General features: G+C 33.4%; 1 protein-coding gene across 1 annotated transcript in view; it reads right to left on the bottom strand.

Moving 5' to 3' along the window:
* The window catches only part of DNAJC1 (DnaJ heat shock protein family (Hsp40) member C1), a 195,827-nt gene that overhangs the window by 120,874 nt on the left and 54,938 nt on the right, over positions 1-20,015 (bottom strand). The window contains exons 2-6 of the mRNA XM_081143295.1: positions 19,484-19,585; positions 18,949-18,995; positions 12,235-12,400; positions 11,288-11,385; positions 10,239-10,332 (exon numbers count right to left, since the gene is read on the bottom strand). Of these exons, the coding sequence (XP_080999421.1) occupies positions 10,239-10,332; positions 11,288-11,385; positions 12,235-12,400; positions 18,949-18,995; positions 19,484-19,585 (507 nt within the window). The remainder of the gene's footprint in view (positions 1-10,238; positions 10,333-11,287; positions 11,386-12,234; positions 12,401-18,948; positions 18,996-19,483; positions 19,586-20,015) is intronic.

Raw genomic sequence — 20,015 nt, 5'->3', positions numbered from 1 at the left:
CTTAACACTTAACAAAATGTCTTGAATGGCTCAAAGCCTGTCTGCATAGACAAGCAGGGGACTGACTTTATCCGAACTATGGCTAACTTAAAGAACTTACTATGTTATGGGTGTTCTTTTTATGTAATTGTAGAGCATGGGCTCCTACACAAGAAGACATTAAACAGTTATATTTATTTATACTCATTTATTGAACCACTATTTTATGTGTTGTGCTTGTTGGAGATTACATAATAAGACAAGCAATTGTCCTTAAAGTGTATGTAAAAATAACTAGGAGTATTAACCAAAATATGGAATATAAACTACATGAGAATAGGAATTTTTACCTTCAAAATAAAATAAAATAATTTCCAGGGCCTAGAAGAGTACCTAGCACATAGTAAGTACTCAATAAATATCTATTGAATGAATTATTGGAAGAGAGAGTGGTGCTCACCCAACATTCTATCTGTTTCCCCACATTTCTTGTCCTCTTGAGATTAGGTGGGGTCATGGGGCTAGTTCTGGATGGGCTGTGGACGGAAATATCATGTGTCATTTCAAATAAAAGCACTGAAAAGCTTGTGCAATCCTCCAGCTCTCTACTCTTGCCATAGTGAGCACGGGGGCCACGTATTGCAGATGGGTACGGCTAGAAGATGATTAAGACATCACTGTTGTCAGTCCCTTAATGGTCAGTTAGAACACAAAGCCCCCTTTCTTACCAATCAGTGATAGATTAAGTGGCATAAACTAGAAAAACATTTTAAGCCACTGAAATTCCAAGATGATCTCTACCTTGCCATAATCTATCAGTCTATCCTGATTATAAGACAAATAGTAAACGTTATGAAGTTAGTACAGAGAATATGCGATAGAAGTTTTCAGTTGGCCCGATCAGGAAAGAATTCATGATGATGATGACAATTTAAGCCTCGAGGATGTAACATTTCCCAGGTTAGTGAGCTGTGAGATGGAGGATATCCGCGTCACAAGTTTTTCTTTTAGCATTACTGACATAGTTCATTTAAGTGACAAAATAACATGCTGAGCTGGCATTGCTTGTCATTTTTTGGCTTACTTTTCTTCTCCATTTAAACTTCAAAATACTAAACAACGCAAGGGAAACTCAGGAAGAATAGGGTTGATCTAGAGTGGTAGGGGAAGGGAAATACTACCACTTGTCCTAACGGGAATGAGAAACATGGAAGAGCTCTGAGGGGAGGTAGCTGCAAAAGAGATAGAGGATGCTCCATTTCTTTCTTTTTCTTTTTTTTTTTTTGACTGTTTGACAGCATACATCTCTTCTGTTTAACGCTTACATATAACCTTCAACACAGGAAAATGTCATGAAGCACAGTTCTCAAAACCTGCCCATAAAAGTCATTTGCTCTGTATGAAATTTTGTTCTCCCATTCACTTATACTGTAATCTCAGAATTACATATAACATGTAATAAAATTACAATGAAGAATAGAGGTAAACTTTAAAATTGTATACTCAGAATAAGAGTCCAAATTTTTATATAGAACTACAGCAACACTGAATTGGCAAGAATAAAATAAAAATAAAAGAGAAAACCAGAAGCTATGCTTTCCTCTGCCAGAGTCAGTAGAATTCAAGGAGATGCAAGGCCTAAAACCTGTATTTTCCATTTGGGCTAAGAGACAAGAGACTGTATTAGTCATCTGTTCAGCACCAATTCAAAGTAAGAATCCTTCTACAACTTGTATAATAATTACAACCAGCTTGAATACTATGATAGTAGGGAGTTTATGACTAGACAGCTTACTCACTCACTATAAAGCTAGTTACCCTGCTGGTGGGAAAATATATTTTTTCTTAGCTTTTATTTCTTATATTTTAATACTTTCTGTAATTTCTACCATTAACTAGTTCTGTCACTTTGAGCAAATTGCCTCACCAATCTGAGTCATAAGTACTTTTCATCTATAAAATATGGAGTTGATGAGACTATATATCTAACACCCTACCTAACATTTTGTATGTGTTTTTATTTTTAATATTTAGTAATAACCTATAAAACTACTTTATGTTCTGTCCTTGGGCCTCTGAGTAATTGCATCTTCTGCTCTTGTTGCAGAGGGTAGAAGGAATGAAATCTTTGTCTTAATGTTGTGAGGTCTTTTTAATTTTCCTGTATCCCTTTGTCTATCTGTAGCAGAATTTCAGAATTATAACAATTCAGATGGGCTTTTTCCTCCTTTTTCATTTGTTCGCATATTTCCTACATAAAGTATGTCTGCCTGCAGAGTTTAAAAAAAAAGTTTTTAGAATACTAAAAGTAAGCTTCCTCATCCCTTGGAAAATATGTGTTTAACTGAGTAGAAGGGCAGGCAACTCAGCTAGCTACAAATGCCTCCAGGCCTTTTAGAAGCCCTTTCCCCTGCTAATTAGCTGTGAATGTTTTGTTTATTTGGTTTCTAACAGAGTCCCAGCAAGCAGAAGCAAAGGGGCTAGAAAGAAAAGGCCCTGACAGTAGAGAGGGTGACCTCCAGGCTTCTCTACATTTGTTTCCATGGCAGAATGGAAGGGGAGGGAGGATGCCTCTTAAATACAGTATTCCCTTTACTCTTAGGCAACTTTTACTTTTTAAGGTAAAAGCCACGGCACTAACCAAGAAGATTCCTCTATTTTCTCAGATACAGCTCCTAGGTAACCTATAAATCCTGATGGGGGTAAGGCTACGCACGCCAGAAATTTCCTGCAATAATTTTTAGTTTAACTATGTTCCTGTAAGATTAGCTTGGTATTAAGAAAAGATGGGACTGGGACTTAACAATGGGAAAAATTTCCAACTTTAGGTAATGAACACCTAAACGAGTTTTATATTTTATAAATTATGTTACTGAAAAATGTAACAAAGCAGGTAGAGAGAAACTTGAATGGTGAATTCCCAGAGAGACAAACTACCAAGCAAATAATTTGAGTACTTAAGAGCTGTGTCATCTTGAAAATGGAGAGAACTATGAACAAACTATGATTTAGACTGTAATCACTTGGGATATTGGGCACTTAACTGATTTTGTATGAGAAATCGATGGTATTAACAATCTAAATTATAATGACCCCTAATATATGAGGCTCCAACTCAAACAGGCAATGAAAAAAATAAACCAAGTTATGAGTTAAGTTGAACATAAGCACATAGCATTGGTTTTATTTCATCATTGTTTGTTACCTTCATGGCTATGACTATGTTTCAGAATATGTATGATCAATTTTAAAATACCCAAGAAGGGCAGTTTAGAAGTTAGGAGAAATTTTCAGGTTATAGGCTGAATACAGCCAATATAAAAGACTGTTTTAGTCAGGTCCCAAGAGAATGGAATGCCCTTCAAAACTACCAGGAAAACAGGAACAGACTGGTAAGGCATGGAAGTGTCATTCGGGCTATACTTTTAATGTTGAAATTAAATTGTAGCCCCAAAGCATACAAGGCTGCTCTTTATATAGTCCAAGTTCCTTGTTACATTCTAATTCATATTCCATGTCTTCTGTTGATTATTCTGCTTGCTTAGCGATCTAAACACATTTCTTCAAGTTTCCCCGCTCCTCTGCATAGAGTCATGTATCTTACTCCTCTGTAATGTTCTCTCATCACTCTGTGCACACACTAACTTCTCCTGTCTATTTATCAATTTATAAACACTCTCCACATTCTTTTTTTTGGTTTCTCATTTGACTTTTGACTTTTCTGCATGAGGGTACACGAATGATATGGGGCATAGATTTTGTTATATAATATCATCTGTACATCTTTTCCTTAGATGTTTTCCAATCTGGGAAATGTTTGATATTAATTTAACATTATCAAATATTTTACATGTGTCAAGTATAAGTTTTTAGTTCTTTGTCCTCATTCTTCTAATCTACCAATCCTTATTATTCTTCCAATATATTTTTTATTTTTTTATAAATTTATCTTTATTGTTGAAAGTATTACAGATGTGCCATTCCCCCCCCCCCCACTGATCCTCTCCACCCTGCATCCACCCCACCCCCAGGCCTTCTCCACACTACTGTCTATGTCCATGGGTTATGCATATATGCATGTAAGTTCTTGGTTAATCTCTCCCCACCCAGTCTCCCACCCCTATCTTCCCTCTGAGATCCCTCAGTCTGTTCCATGCTTCTACATCTCTGGACCTATTTTGTTAATCAGTTTATTTTGTTCATTATATTACACATATAAGTGAGATCATGTGATACTTGTCTTTGACTGGCTTGTTTAGCTTAGCATAATACTCTCCAGGTCTCTCCATGCTGTCTTGTAGGGTAAGAGATCCTTCTTTTTAACAGCTGCATAGTATTCCATGGTGTGAATGTCACACAGCTTTTTTGTCCACTTATCTACTGATGGGCACTTGGGCTGTTTCCACATCTTAGCTATTGTAAATTGTGCTGCTATGAACAGAGGGGTGCATATATTCTTTCTGACTGGTGTTTCGGGTTTCTTAGGATATATTCCTAGAAGTGGGATCACTGGGTCAAATGGCAGGTCAATTTTTTTAACTTTTTGAGGAAACTCCATAGTGGCTGCACGAGTCTGCATTCCCACCAGCAGTGTAATAGTGTTCCCTTTTCTCCACATCCTTGCCAGCACTTGTCTCTTCCAATGTCTTTTTCAGAGCAAAGGAAAGGAACAAACCCAGTGCTGGAGGTAATAAGAACCTTCTCAAAAAGCAGGGGACTATCAAAGGTATACTTTTACCTCTACCCAGTCTGATCACAGAACCACTTTGAGTAAAATTCCGCCCACTATGTACTCTAACCCTTCTTACTCCCAACAATATATACATCTCTTTCATAGATGTGTGTGATGGAAATAATTTGCTGTCTGATCAACAAACTTTATTATGTCAAACTGTCCTTCACAGATTCGTCATTATCGGATTTAACTATTAGAGCATAAATTCCTAAATGGCTATATACAGAGTCTGAAGACCTAGGAAGTAGTCTTAGATGATAGTAACTGGCTGTGTATCATCTTTTTTTAAATGGAATTGTACAATATCTTCCTTAGGTCTCTTTCATTCTTAACACAGTCCAGTAAAACCTCAATATAACAGACTGATTTAGGCAAGGGGGTATCTGTTAAAGCTGAAAGGCCATTACATAATAAAGTAGGTTTTCCCAATGCTTATGTTAAAAAATCGACAAATTAGTTTACCTGTTTTTATTTATGTACACATGTTTGTGTAATTAAAATTATGTATGAAAAATTTAATTTTACAGAAAAGCTTTCTATATGTATTACTGTAATTTTAAATTTATACTGAATAGGTCTAGTAAATGTATGCATTTACCGGTCACCATGAGTAAACAAAGCACATGGCTGGGGTGTGGCTTAGTGCACTCTGTCAGAACATCAGGCCAGCCTGGTTAAAATTGCTGCAGAAACTCAAGCCATGCCACAAAAGAACCAATTACTGCACTTGATGTGGTGTGATCATGTGCTAGTTAATCGCCGAACATTGTTTATAAGCAGTGACTCTTGGATTTAAGTATGTAGACTATAATTGTAGATATGTAATATTTATTTATGGTGGTGAAATTACTACAGTGTTTTTTCCAACATATGGCCTATTCGCTATAATTTGTTAAAAATAACAGTGAATTAATAACACAAAAATAACCTGTTAATTTAATTATAAGCAAATCTTGGTTAAAAGCATTTTAAAATGAACAGAGTGTTGCCCAGTTGGCGTGGCTCAGTGGTTGAGCATCACCTATGATCCAAGAGATCGAGGTTCAATTCCTGGTCAGGGCATGTGCCTGGTCAGGGCAGGCTCAATCTCTCTCATTACTGATGTTTCTCTCTCTCTCCCCTTCTCCCCTCCTCTCTCTAAAATCAATAGGGATATTTTAATGAATAAATAAAATAAAATTAACAGAGTGCTAATTTTCACATGACATTTGGACAGGAAATTTTTGTCTGTTAAATCAGAAGTCTGTTAAATTTAGGTCTGCAAAATCAAGGGTTTATTGTATGGGAATTACTATATCTATGAAATTATTTTTGTACACTACTTAGTACACAAGGTGGGCACTTCATTGTCAAGGGTCTTGGTCATCTTTCAAGCACAATTCATGCAGCTCCTCTTTTTACTTTTAAAATATAATTTTTAAAAACTGATTTCAGAGAGAGAGGAAGAGGGAGAGAGAGAAACATCAATGTGAGAGCAAAACATTGATTGGCTGCCTCCTGCATGCTCCCTACTGAGGATGGAGCCCTGAAACTCGGGCAGCACGTGCTCTGACTGGGGATCAAACTGGCAACCTTTCGGTACATAGGACAGCGCCAAACAAACTGAGCCACACCAGCCAGAGCTAGCTCCTCTTTTTAGTTTTCCTTTGCCATCATAAATAGAGACAATCTTTATTTGTCTGAACATTTACACAAGTCGGTTTATACTACATATGTGAAGCTTATATATCATATTGTATAATTTTAATTCAATGTGCTATAACCTTTACCTCACTGTAGGGTCCTAGAAGACATATTCATCTCTACAGCCCTTTATAGGATCTTGTTCTGATGTTTAATACTTTTTTATTGAACTAGCTAAACTGTTTTTCTAAATATATAACCAGAAAAAGCTTGACATATCAAATATTGATATAACTATTCTCATTTGTAAATTTTTTGGGGGAGGGCCACAGAAAATAATTTAGGTAAGCTAATCAGGCAATGAGGTTTCTTAGAGATTTTAGATGTTAAAATAGTGAATTTAGGAGTAGCTAATAAGGCAGTGAGGTTTCTTAGAGATTTTAGATGCTAAAATAGTGAATTTAGGAGTAGAAGGTAAAACAGAACTGTCCCTTTTCCAAATCCTCCTCAATAACCATGTGTATGTTAAGTGTAACAAAGGAATGGGTATTTAGAGAAAGAATGGGAGGGAAAAAGGTGAAGAAGACCTGTTGATATGATAAGGACAAAATCTGGGGAGAGATTCTGCTAGTGTGAAGGCCATATGCTGGCAGTCTCCAAATGTCCACTTTTAGCTTGGACCCTCCTTCTTATCCAATAGCTATATACATATATTTACACAAAATATTTGCAGCTCAGTTTTAATAAAATAAAATTCAAGGGATGCATACAACCAGAAGAGCTGGTTGCATTAGCTCTTAAACCAGTTTGTGTCAGTGACACTTGTTATTGTAATCATAGGACTCAATTACATAAAAAAAGATTAAAAGTGAGTAAAAAATGAGTTGTTTCTAATGACAACCAAGTGGATGCTTTGGAAAGCTCAATAAAAGAGTTGCTAATAATGCTGTTAACTAGATGTAAATCAATTATGAAAGACGGAAGGAACTCAAAACTCTCTAAGGATTATACAACTACATTGCTCACAAGTGTCTAATTTAACTTTTTAAAGGTATCAAGTGAAAATTTGTCCTTAAAGAAGCCAAGGTTATATAGGTATGGTTTATGCAAGAAAGAGGATTCCTATTTTAAAATAAAGTAATGCCCTATATCACCTAAGTGGTGAATAAATGTAAAGTACATGCTTACAGTGTTTAAAGTTGTGTGTATCATTTTTTTATACTTAGGGCTCTCTTGACCATGTGCCAATTAGCAATCCAGATTGCTTCAGGTAAAGAGGGCTTCTTCTAAATTTCATAAATATCTTATTTAAGAAGATCTCATAGCCCAGCCGGGCGTGGCTCAGCGGTTGAGCGTCAACCCAGGATCCAGGCGATCGGGATTTGATTCCCGGTCAGGGCACATGCCCAGGTTGGGGGCTGCAGCCGATCAGTGACTCTCTCATCACTGATGTTTCTATCTCTCTATCCCCCTCCTTTCCTCTCTCTGAAATCAATAAAGATATATTAAAAAAAGGAAGAAAAGATGATCTCATAGAATTGCCACATAACTTCAAAGTTGTGGCCCTAGCTAGTTTGGCTCAGTGGTAAGAGCGTCAGCCCACAGACTGAAGGGCCTCGGGTTCGATTCTAGTCAAGGGCACGTACCTCGGTTGGAGGCTCAATTCCCTGCCCATCTGGGGCTTGTGTGGGAGGCAACCAATCGATGTGTCTCTCACATCAATGTTTCTCTCTCTCTCTCTCCCCTCCCCCTCTTTTTTTCACTCTCTCTGAAAAGCAATGGAAAAAATATCCTCAGGTGAGGATTAAAACAACAACAAAAACCAAAAACTTCAAAGCTGTAGATAAGGCACATGTATTCATTCACATTACACAATTTTAAGCATGATAAATTAATACAAAGGTCACAGCAGACTAAACAAAAAAGCAGACAAAAATCTAATCCTAACAGCAACTAGTCAGTACTGCTTTGCTGATGCTTATGAAAACATAAGCTATGTTAGTGAGCATGACAAAAACTGACCTTATGTAGTCAAAACAGAAATAAAATATTTAGTATTTACTTTAAAAAAAGAAAAACTGTCTCATCTTTACTTCTTGGAATGCATTTATGAGGAAGAAATAATTAGACCAAAATTTAAAAATTAGGTTTATAAAGGTTTTGAAAACCAATTGCTTTGTATCTCAAAACTGAAAGGCAACAGGTATCACCAAGTAAAAACTGTAAAAGTCAAACTGATCTAACAGTTTAAGAAAGCAGAGTTTCTAAAGAGACTAAAGCATTTTTGTAAAATTTCTTATTTTTGTAAGTTTTCTACAAATTTATGATGAGGCAAAACAATCTGTTAGGCCTAGATACCACAGACAGATAATTTAAAATAATAACTTGCAAATCTAAGCCATCTTAATATACTGGTTCTATTTTCGCAAATTACCTTGAATGCTGACCATGAAATATGTTTATTTTACCAAAAAAAACTGTGTTTCAAATGACTTAGATTAAAATTACAAAGAAGTGTTTCAGATCTGCATTTGATGTGATAGTTTATTTACAGTATCATTTGACTATACTTTTAAATTCATCTACACTTTGGCTTTCCTATTGCACAGATTCTAAAGCTTGCAAAAAAATAATCACTCAAAAAAAAAATAAAAAAAAAATATATAAAATGTCCTAAAACATTTTTCTGTCTTATCTTCTCATAAAAAAACAGTATGACAAATATACTTTCCCCCTCCCTTATTAAATTATACACACACACCCCCCATATAAGAATTGTGGATTTTTATTAAAATAAACAATATGATAAACAAGTTAAAACCAAAAGCTTTTAAATTACCAAAATACTTCAATTTTCTCTACTAACTATAATCAAAATATATGATTCAATAAGCAATAAATATTAAGAAAAACTATTTTGATGGAAAACTGATCAATAATTTCTCAAAGGCTAGGAACCAACACATTAGTGATCTTTAGTTCATTTCCCTTCAAATACAAAATTTTTGTTATGAGACAATAAAGGAGAATAAAATGCAGAAGTTAGAGTAATTTGTTGCCTTAAACAATTAAGAAAAACAGCTCTGATATATGAAAAATAATGTGGGTAAATCTGGGTAAAAATTAACTGGCTCTCTATATTTATCTAAACGTTTATTTTCTGAAATAAAAAATTTCCTTCCAAAAATGACAACCTCAAAGAACCTCAAAATTTGCACAACAAAATTATTATACATACTTTCAAATACTATATTCATGTTTTGGGATTTTCTAACCAGATGCGATAATTAAAATTAGCAAAGCAATAACTTAACAAAATGTGCTTTGGTATGCTAACTATAAAACATAATAAATTGCCATATAAATATAACATGTACCCACATCCTATGTTTGATCAAGACTAGTACGGAAACTTTGATTTCCAATATAAGAGAATATTTTCACTCCACTTGAAGTTGCAAATAAAATGGAAAACTATATTTTTGCATAATTAGATGCTCATGTAAAGTTTTTTCTTATACTATATGTTTAAATGCTATTAAAATAATGTGACAAGCTATTTGAGTCCTGTTCTTTTTTACTGAATATGCCTTAAATAATAACAACTGATTAAATTTGTATTGCCTTTTTATCTGTTCTAAAGATAGCATTTCCCCCCCATTTTTCTAACGTCTTGGAATTCTAAGGTGTCCTAAAAGCAACGTAAGAGTTATAGGAGTAGACACCTAAATTTGTTTTAGAACCATTCTAAATTAGGTTTACACGTACAAAACCACTATTCAATCAGTATTACGAAGCATCCACTGTACATCAGCATTCAGAGAGCAGACATGAGAATAAATTACTTCATGAATAATTAAAATGAAAGCATCTAATATTATATGAAAGAGGTACATTTTACCTGGATTAGATGAGGCAATGCTTTTAGTGTAAGGCAAAACCAAATCCCCAGCTTGCATGGAAGCAAATCATGCCATTGTGGTTTCATCAGTAATCTAAAGGGAAAACAAAAGCAAAGAAACAGAATATAGAGAGAAAGTTGGGAGACAAAATATTTTTATAAAGATCATGATTTCTGTTTTGAATGGCTCTTTCAACAAAAAAAAAGAAAATTTCAATGAAATATTTATGATGGTTATCACTTATTCTAACTTATTCTATCATGAAATACAGTAGTTACAAATGCAATATATATAGCAAGTAAGAGAAAGCTAAGATTTTAGGAAAGGAGACTCCTAATCAAGTTATAAAGATAAAGAAACAAAAGATCTCTTTCCAACCTAGACTTTCATCAGTTCTGCAAAATGAATTCTCAAATCTTATGATTACTTCAGCTATAAAAGACTAAACATCATCAGAGTGTTCCCCAGTGCTGACAAGCACATACGAAGACTGTAGCATAAACAAACCAATACATAAAAATTAACGTCATTTGCAGTTCACTGAAGCATTAGTCACTGATGTCATCAGAGCAGAAGACAGGCAAAATAGTCTCTGATTTCCATCTCACATTGATTCAGTTCTGGCCTGCTGTGTGAACTATTTAAACCCTTTATTTCTTTTTATGAATCAATAGAAGAAATGGTGGTATCTTTCTGAGTGTACTGCATATCACTGCCTCTGTACATATTGTCACACACGAGCTAAACACTAAATGATAGACTCATCTAGTAATACTTTGTTTCTCAAGTTCAGTATACAAATTTTAAACTACAAAAATCTGGGGGTTTAATTACTTAAGTATATATTAACACTTCACAAGGAGAAAAAACTTGTAGCACTTCTGCTTAAGATAAGAATTTGTTCCACAAACTGATATGGCACATTATTAGTCTTTTATAACCCTACTACAGATGTAAATGTTAGCATGGACATACATATGAAACTGGATCACATTAAAGGAATATTTTTAACAGTTTCAAATTATAAAATGTTTTTATATGCTCCCACCTTTCATTTTTTTCTGAAGCACCAAGTTTTGATAAATCCACACTCTTGCCGCCTGTCTTTTTTTTCTTTTCTCTCTTTTTTCTACTAAGCAGTTCATCCTTAATGTGGAAAAGAATTACAGTTACAGGTTATCATTAATATGTACTCTTCAAATGTTATCAAGACTCTACTGTGAAGGGTAAATATTATAAAGGAACATTTATGCAAATGTATGTAGGATCCAACATGATTAAGTAAAATCATCAATCTTTAACAATAACTGTTGTCATGGTATCTAGTCCTTACACACATGAAGTTTAGCACTGTCAGTCATGTCTATCTCCATAGCAGTCAAAGTTTCCTAAGAGAAAGAATTCAACTTACTTTTTCTTGTTCATCCAACTTTAATAACGTCACTTCAAAAAGAATGCGTAAACAGGTGCTGGGTGTTTGACTATCTTTAGCATATAAACATCCACAGAATAAACTATGTCATTTATTAGACTAAGAAAAATGTAATAACTTTTTAACCAACTGATCTCTGAAATCATAAAATTATACTCATTTTGAGTCTTAATTAAAACTTTTAAAGTAAACATTGCTTACAGCAGAGCCTGTGACACAAAAATTTCTAAAATTATTTTTACATTAAAAATATTTCTATTTGGAAGGTGATAATTAAGAAAACATGGCCCTAGGCTCTACCTTCTAATTTTCAGGTAAATATTGGGGCTTTCCCAAAATTTTATAACAAACTCAATGCCACATTTTTTAAAAGAAGGACATTTTCTTCTTATATCCTGGGTTCTTTGTGACTTAGAAACATAACACTAACTACTGAGCACAAAACTATTAGAATGAAAAGTATTTGTAAAAACACTGAAATTTTCATCAGTTGAAAATAAGTGTTTGAAATTCCATATGAAAATAAGGAGGCTAGGATCACTTGATTTATTACCAACACTTACCAGTTGTTTTTCCAGGTAGATTGACCACACTACAGCATAATGACCCACTGTGAGGATAATGAACAGAAGTAACGCCAGCTCAGCATTGCTCATTTTTCTCACCCGCCTGTAGTAGAATACAGGCTGTCGCCAATCTGGAAGTCCATTGATCAGAATATCATCATACCTAAAGTAGCAAATGTAACAGTTTTTCATGGAAATTTTGAAATAAAAATGAAAAACTTTATTTGTGCCCATATTTAAAAAGAGAAAAAAGAAAACAATTTCTCCAAATAGATAACATTTATGTAAATTATCAGCATTACAACGGCCTATAGATTGCAAACACTGTCTATAGGTACTCTCACAGACAACTTCCAAAAGGGTACACAGTAATCTACTGCAAATACCAGATCTTGTGTTTTTACAGCACCCCAGTGATGCGACTTCTGGAATGACATCTAAACTAAAGGAGCCATATAGTCTACCTCTATCACAGTTTGCTGTAAAGACCCCACCACAGAAGTCAGCAACAAAAGGAAGGATCTCAATGGAGGAAAAAAAAAAAAAAAAAAAATCAAGATAAGAGCTCTATCTGTTACCATGAATTACACATTACTGAATCAAATTCAGGGTAAATTTTCTACTCAATGCTTTTATTTCCACCTTTGTACTACGGTTCAAGGTTGAAATATTCATATAATATTCATATATATTATTTTATCAAAGCTTTTTAATGATGTAAAAGCCTATAAAATGAGCATCTTTTAATTTTGTATTGCTCACATAACTTTAGAGAATTAAAAAAATTGCCAAATTAGAAAGACAGGTGGAAACAACCTATGTTTGTGCCAGATTTCTCAATAAAATTGTTTATTTGTAAACATTTAAGTGGCAATTTCCTCATTTTTGGCTTTGCTGGAAGGGAAGAACATAAAAACTTTCCTAGAAATGCATTTTAAATCCTCTTTCTTTAGAGTAAAACTTCAATTAAATTTAAATTTACCTGTCAGACAGTTATTGGGGCAAATATTTTTAAGGTTAAAAATCAGAAGTAGCATTTATGATTGTAAAACTCAAAATGGTCACAAACACTAGGTATGTTCAAAACACAACCTGTTAATCTTTGTGGAACACAACTCATTAAATATTCTAATCACACTATTTCCAGAATTAAATCTTCACTGAAAGGCCTAATTTGGTGGAACACATTGACCAAAATATTTTAATTAAAAATATTCTGAGTTAGTCGCAGGCCTAATTACAGGAATAGAAATAGGGCCCATATTGTCAGGCAGGTCAGTAGAACTCAGTAGTAGGTTTTTCTCAAGTAAATTGACCGATCTAAGAATAATAGCGCAGCTGCTAAACTGCCAGTCTTGACATGTAAATCAATTTAAATGCAACAACTGCAGTAGCTACTTTTATAGTTATTAAATTGATACCTTGGAGATATGCTAAAAAAATAAAGCAGAGGATTTATTACAGGCGACTTCTTTTTTTCAGTAGAAAAGAAGTGGTTATAAATTCAAAATATATTTTATTAGCAAATCTAGAAAGCCTGACTTTTAGATCAACTTAAATTATTATTAATAATGGCATATCAGAATAACTAATGTTCAGAGCAAAGAACATTAATTAGTGCTAAACTCTTAAAAGACAAACTGTGTAGTGTACAACAGTCTACAGATTAAAATATGGTTGTGTAGTGGCTGGACCAGAAAAATTTAATGTTTAAATATTCTCCTTATTCAATATTACAGCAATTCTTGAACATGAATATCAAAACATAATAATATGACTTCATCAAAAGCTATCATTCCTTTCCTCAAAAATTTATTTTTAAATCTATCTTTGTTAAAATGGATTCATTTTAAATTAGAAATGGATTGGCAAAAAGGTTTCACGTGGTATAACGCAAGATTATAACAACTGAATGAAATCCAATGAATGTTAAGTCTTAAATTTATTATAAATCTACATTCCACTTCAGATTTGGTGAGGGAACAAAAGGTGACCATAAATATCCTTATTTTCAGCTAACCTCTCCCATGAAGTAACTTCATGTAAAAATTGTTATTATTAATAAAGAACACCTAAGAAAGTAGCGACCATTACCCTAAGAGCATTACTAAGTATTAAATTTGATCTGTATTGAAAGAAAACACAGCAGGACTCATAGTTATGAATCTTATATCAAATACTTTATCACGATCATTGTTGAAATATGTCTCTCTTAACAGCTACTATTTTCTACCCCACATAAATTGTACTCCGTGTACAGCCCAATTCAAGATCGCAAAACTTCATGCACTGAACATGTACAGAACTAGATATTTACTAGGCTATGTCTGCCACTCTAAACAACAGTCTCCAAGGATTAAGCTTAGAATCAATGCTCTATTGATTTTACTATCAATGAACATTATGGCTCACATGATGGCCATTTTAAGGAAAGATAGCTTCTATTATAGTCCACTTTTTAGAATATATGCTGTTGAAAGATAAATCACTGCTTTTCTAAAACACTGAAAACAAAGATATTTTTAAAAATATCTAGACACTATATTCATAAGTTACTTAAGAAAAAATGTTGTGTTGACAACACATAACATTTAAAATACCACTATGGTATGCTTTTCTATATTTAACACATAACACTGTTAAAATGTTCTGTAACTGAGCTCATACAAACTGCCTTTAACATTTTGTTAAAACCAGATTAAGAATGTATACATGTATCAATGTGTTCTAAGAAAACACAAAAGTAAATCTCTGACGAAAATATCACTAATGCAAAAAAATCATATGGAACTATAAAGGCATTATCTTGGAAATTTAAACATTAATTGATCAATTACACACATCCAACATATGGCCTAATATATGTTTACTTTGTTTTATTTTCTAAAAATGTACATGATAGACATAAAATAATGGTTACATAATCATTAGCTAGTACCATTCTATATCCTGCAATTCATCATACATATTTAGCCTAATATAAACAGTGGAAAGCAAGTAAATCTAAAAATGTTTAAATTACCAGCAGAAAAAAATAATAAAAATGTAAAATTGCTTATTTTGAAATATAAAACAGTAACTATGAAACTAAAATAGAAAATGTGTATATCATGAAAACAAATACGTAAATAATTCTAGCATCTGCCTAAAGTATGAATTTTCTATCATACTAACTTTGAATTTTTAGCTTAAAACAATAAAGCAACATCCACTTAGGTCACATTTTCAATCTTTGAGTAAAAATTGATTATACAAAGATCATAAACAGGAAACAGTATAATTTAATTCATCTTACTCTCCTTTATAAAAAATAATATATATATACCTACAACTGTGGTACACAGGACTTTATATATTGTATATAATATGTCTTATATCTCCTAATTGAGGAAAGTACTAAGATTTCTTATTCTCAGGTTAATGTTTATTTTTATTCAAACACACTTGTAATCAAATTTACAATAACTAAGAAATGGATTTGTAAAAGTTTAGCAGATTAAGTCTGAGATGACTATAGTTTTCATCATTGGATTTGTAAATAAAACATGATTTTAGTTAGTAAACTAAAAAAAATAAATACATTCAACTTTTACAAATATAGTACCATAAAATAGACAAAAAAATTAAAGTCACACAACTGTGTTAGCTAATAAAAAAAATAGGTAGAAAGTTTATGAGACTTTAAACAAAAGTAAATATGCTAATATTTCCACAGCACTTTCTAGTGTATATGTGTAGTGAACGATTTGGTGTCTAGTACTTTCTTTATTTCAGCTAATACTCAGAGCACTTGTATAGAAATTTATGTCAAAACATAGCTGAGCTGTTATTTCCACCAAATAAGCAAGTTACCTAGGAGTTTAAAAAGGGCTGCTATGTTAGCCTTCCTTACACTAACCAGGAAAACATGTTATTTTCACACTATAGTCTATGTGCCTTTGGGGAGGAAAAAGGCTTAAAAGCTTTATCACAATTGCACTCTTAGGAATCTACCAAAGAGAAATGAAAAACATCTGTTCACATAAAGGCTTTTATGTTAATATTCATGGCAGCATGTACATCATAGCCAAAAAGTGGAAACAAACTATATGTCTACTAGTTGATGAATGGATAAAGAAAAGTGGTAGATGGAATACTATTCGGCAGTAAAAAAGAATGAACTACTAGTATATGCTAAAATATGGATGTATCTCAAAAACATTATAACATAAAGAAGCCAGATGCAAAAGACTACATATTACTTGATTTTATTAATATACAATGTCCAGAAAAGATAAATTTATAGATACAAAAAGATCAGTGATTGCCTAGGGCTGGAGTTCAGAGTGGGGACTGCTTGCAAACGAGCTTGAAGAAGTGTTTTCAGGTGATGGAAATGTTCTAAAACTGGATTATGGTGGCTTGCACAATTGTAGGTTCACTAAAAATCACTGAATTGTAAACTTAAAATAGGTGACTTTTTGGTACTCGAATTATACCTAAATAAGGCTGTTTTTAAAATAAAATAAAATTTGCCTTTTCCTTAAAAAAGTAAAAAGGGTACCTAGTTTGCTATTTTACTTATTTCATTGCTACCCCCTTTTCTACCAAAATTTAAAGAATGTACCTGATTTCAGTGAAAACAGAATTATTTACAAGGGAAATAGGAAAACCTGTCCATGACAATTTTCCAAATTGCAAATTCCTGGGAGGTTACACATTTAAGAGCATTTATTTAATGAATGCTTACAATAAATAATCGTGATACTGAAGAGGTTTTTTTTTTTTACCAGTATAAGACAATTCTCTTTTAGAAGATAAAACTATGTTCTTTTTTCTTCTCCCTAAAGGAATTATAAACATTAGGTAATTGTCTGTAGAGGTGATTTCTTCTATATGTTTAAATACTCATAGGTCACCTGGCCTCAGGCACAAGCTTTAGAGGAGTGATTCTTAGCTTGATTAGTTAAGACTTTTGCCTCAGGGAAAACCAGTTACCAAAGAGTTACTTGTCCCTAAAGGGGTATAAATGCTACAGCTGTTTGTGTAACTGTCAGATCCATTTTTTCTACTGACACTCTAAAAGAAATGCAAAGGAAACTAATCCTAAAAAGAAAATGTTAGATGAGTCTATGTTAATTTATAAATAAATAATTTGTTCTGAAAAGAGATAAATAATTTAGTAATTGAAAGAAATTGTTACAAAGTTCACTAACTTTTAAGAAAACGGCAAACAAAAAGCCCAAATCTGATGCCAAAGATGTAAGGGGACTAAATAAAGCTATCTTTATAGACACATTCTTGATGTGTGAAACAAAACTTGGGGCTCCGTGAGAGAAACCAACTAGAAAATATGCGAATGACCAACACTTCTTTCAACATACTTCTAGGACCCTTTCAACACTATGCACTATCTCAGACCAGAGGAATGTTGGCTGTGGTGTCTGGGCTAATGCCAGCCCTTGCTCCGAAGCAAGAACATTTCCAGAGAATATCTTGAGTCCTTGCTTTGCAATATGACAAACTGAGGTATTCCAATGAAAGAGTTAGGATGTGAACCCAGAGTGGTAGTTAACATTTTAGGATATAGATGAAGAAAATTCAGAATTTCACATAGCATAACTTTGGCGTGTTGTCTTTAAGATATATTAGCACCCATATTAATGGCCTTAGCCTAAAATCTCAAATACTTACTTTTTTTTTTTAAGGGTACTCTTTTACTGTAGAGCAACATTTTCAAACTGTGGATTGTGACCCACCAGTGGCTCATGAAATCAATTTAGTGGACGATAACCAGCATTGTTTTTTTAAAAAAAGACTCGTCTAGCCTAGCCCAGAATAGAAAGTATCAGTCCGTTTCACACACAAAAAAGAAGTGTTCCACGAAATTTTTGTTTCACTTGTGTGTGTATGTCTGTCCTGAGGTATAATGCAAAATGTATTTCTTACTGTGGGTCTGACCGCAGAATTGTTGAAGCCCATCGCAATAGTGCCTACATTCCATACATTCTGAAGTAGAGAAAAGGAGCCTCTCTGCAGCCTCTTAAGTCACTGGCACTATAAAGCACTGTATAAATATATTACTACTCTTCCGAACGGGGCATGGAGAAGTCTCCCAGTGAGGTGCTGCCTCCACTGACTAACCCTAAATGCAGAATCACTGGAGCAGAGCAGGGAAGGGAAGGAGGCAAAATAGGAGAAAGAAGGAAATGCTTTTCTTTCACTCCTATCTTCTACCTACTCATACAAGTCTGTTCTATCACTCAAAAATTGGGTTTATTATTTTGTGAGTGAGGAAACATCAGAGATAGTGATAACTTGAATATCACTAACAGCAAATTCCAAAACTTTTAAGGAATGGTAAAGAAAAAAAAGGATCACTAGGCACAGATAGGAGCTATTACTGACATATTAAAAATGAATGGACATTTGTTTGAAGTCAAGTGGTATTTGTATTTCCCAAGGCCTAGACACTTGTTAAACATCTTATCTAATGAAGCTACGACTTGCTAACATTCTGACTCATGATCCTGAAGTATATAAGTTTTGAATCAACCTAGTGAATATTTTCCGTATTAACTAACTCTAAGCATTATACATGTTAAAAACATTGTATTTCTTGGAAGGAACAAAATCAAAATACTAACTTATAATAAACTGCTTGAGACAATTTTCCCCTGTATAAATTGAGACATCAACCATCTTAATTCAAAAGCAGAAATAAACACTCACCTCTGCCTTCGTTCGTCATCCTTTAAAACTTCATAAATGGCCACCAACTAAAATACAAGCATTACTTTAAAATAAAAATACTCTCAACTATAAGAAATTATTTAAGAAGGTGAACACGCTATAATGCACATGCAGAAAACACTGTGTGCTTATAAATAAAATGAACAGATAAGACCTTAATTATAAGTAACATTTTATGCTTTCAGTAGAACTTTAAGAGGTTAACAATGCTTGAAACCAAAATAAATCTTTGTGAAAGATGCAAAAGTAATAATTACCTTAACACATGCTTTTTAAAAGCAAAAGCTGCAATTTAGACTAGAAAACTGTGACAATTATGACACTCCAAGAATTCAGAGATTCTAAAATAAAAAATGTTGGCAAAAACATATTTTGTAAAAAACTGAATAAACATATATACATATTTCTAAAGAACATCCTCATTTTCAAATGGAATTATTCTACGTATAAGTTGCTATTTCTACCATAAACCTTTATAAATTTGTGACAAAACGTAACAGCATATTTCACTTACTTGTCTAAACTGCGTTTCTGCATTTTCATCTTTATTCTTGTCTGGATGCAAAGTTAATGAAAGCTTACGATACGCTTTTCTAATGTCTGCAGATGAAGCATCCTGGAGGCAGTGGGGGGAGGTGAAAAACACAAAGCAAACTTTGTCAGAAAAAGAAATTCCCAGAACCTTGTTAAGATCTGAGAAGACAGCCAACCAAGTGCAGGACCCCAGGCAATGTAATCTGAGCAATCAGTCTAACAACCAGGCTATGCAACTGGCCTGTCCCACATGACTGAACAATTATTCAATCTAATTTGGCTCTCATCTTAACTTTTCATTACCATACAGTCATTTAAAGAAGACAGTATTTGGCAAAACTTTTCAAACACTTGCCTTCCTAAAATTAACCAATAAACCTTTTTCAGTAATTAAGAGACCAAAAAGAAACAAATTAAAAATTAATACATCTGCGTGTCTTCAAAGGTCTTTATTTGAGAATCTTAAAGCCAGTTTCTGAGTCCCAGGCCTACCATATGTGGTTTCTTCATTG

The sequence above is a fragment of the Miniopterus schreibersii genome (assembly GCF_964146895.1).
Source record: "Miniopterus schreibersii genome assembly, chromosome: 1".
NCBI lineage: Eukaryota > Metazoa > Chordata > Mammalia > Chiroptera > Miniopteridae > Miniopterus > Miniopterus schreibersii.
Note: the sequence above shows the minus strand (reverse complement) of the source record. Positions and strands in the feature narration are given on the sequence as shown.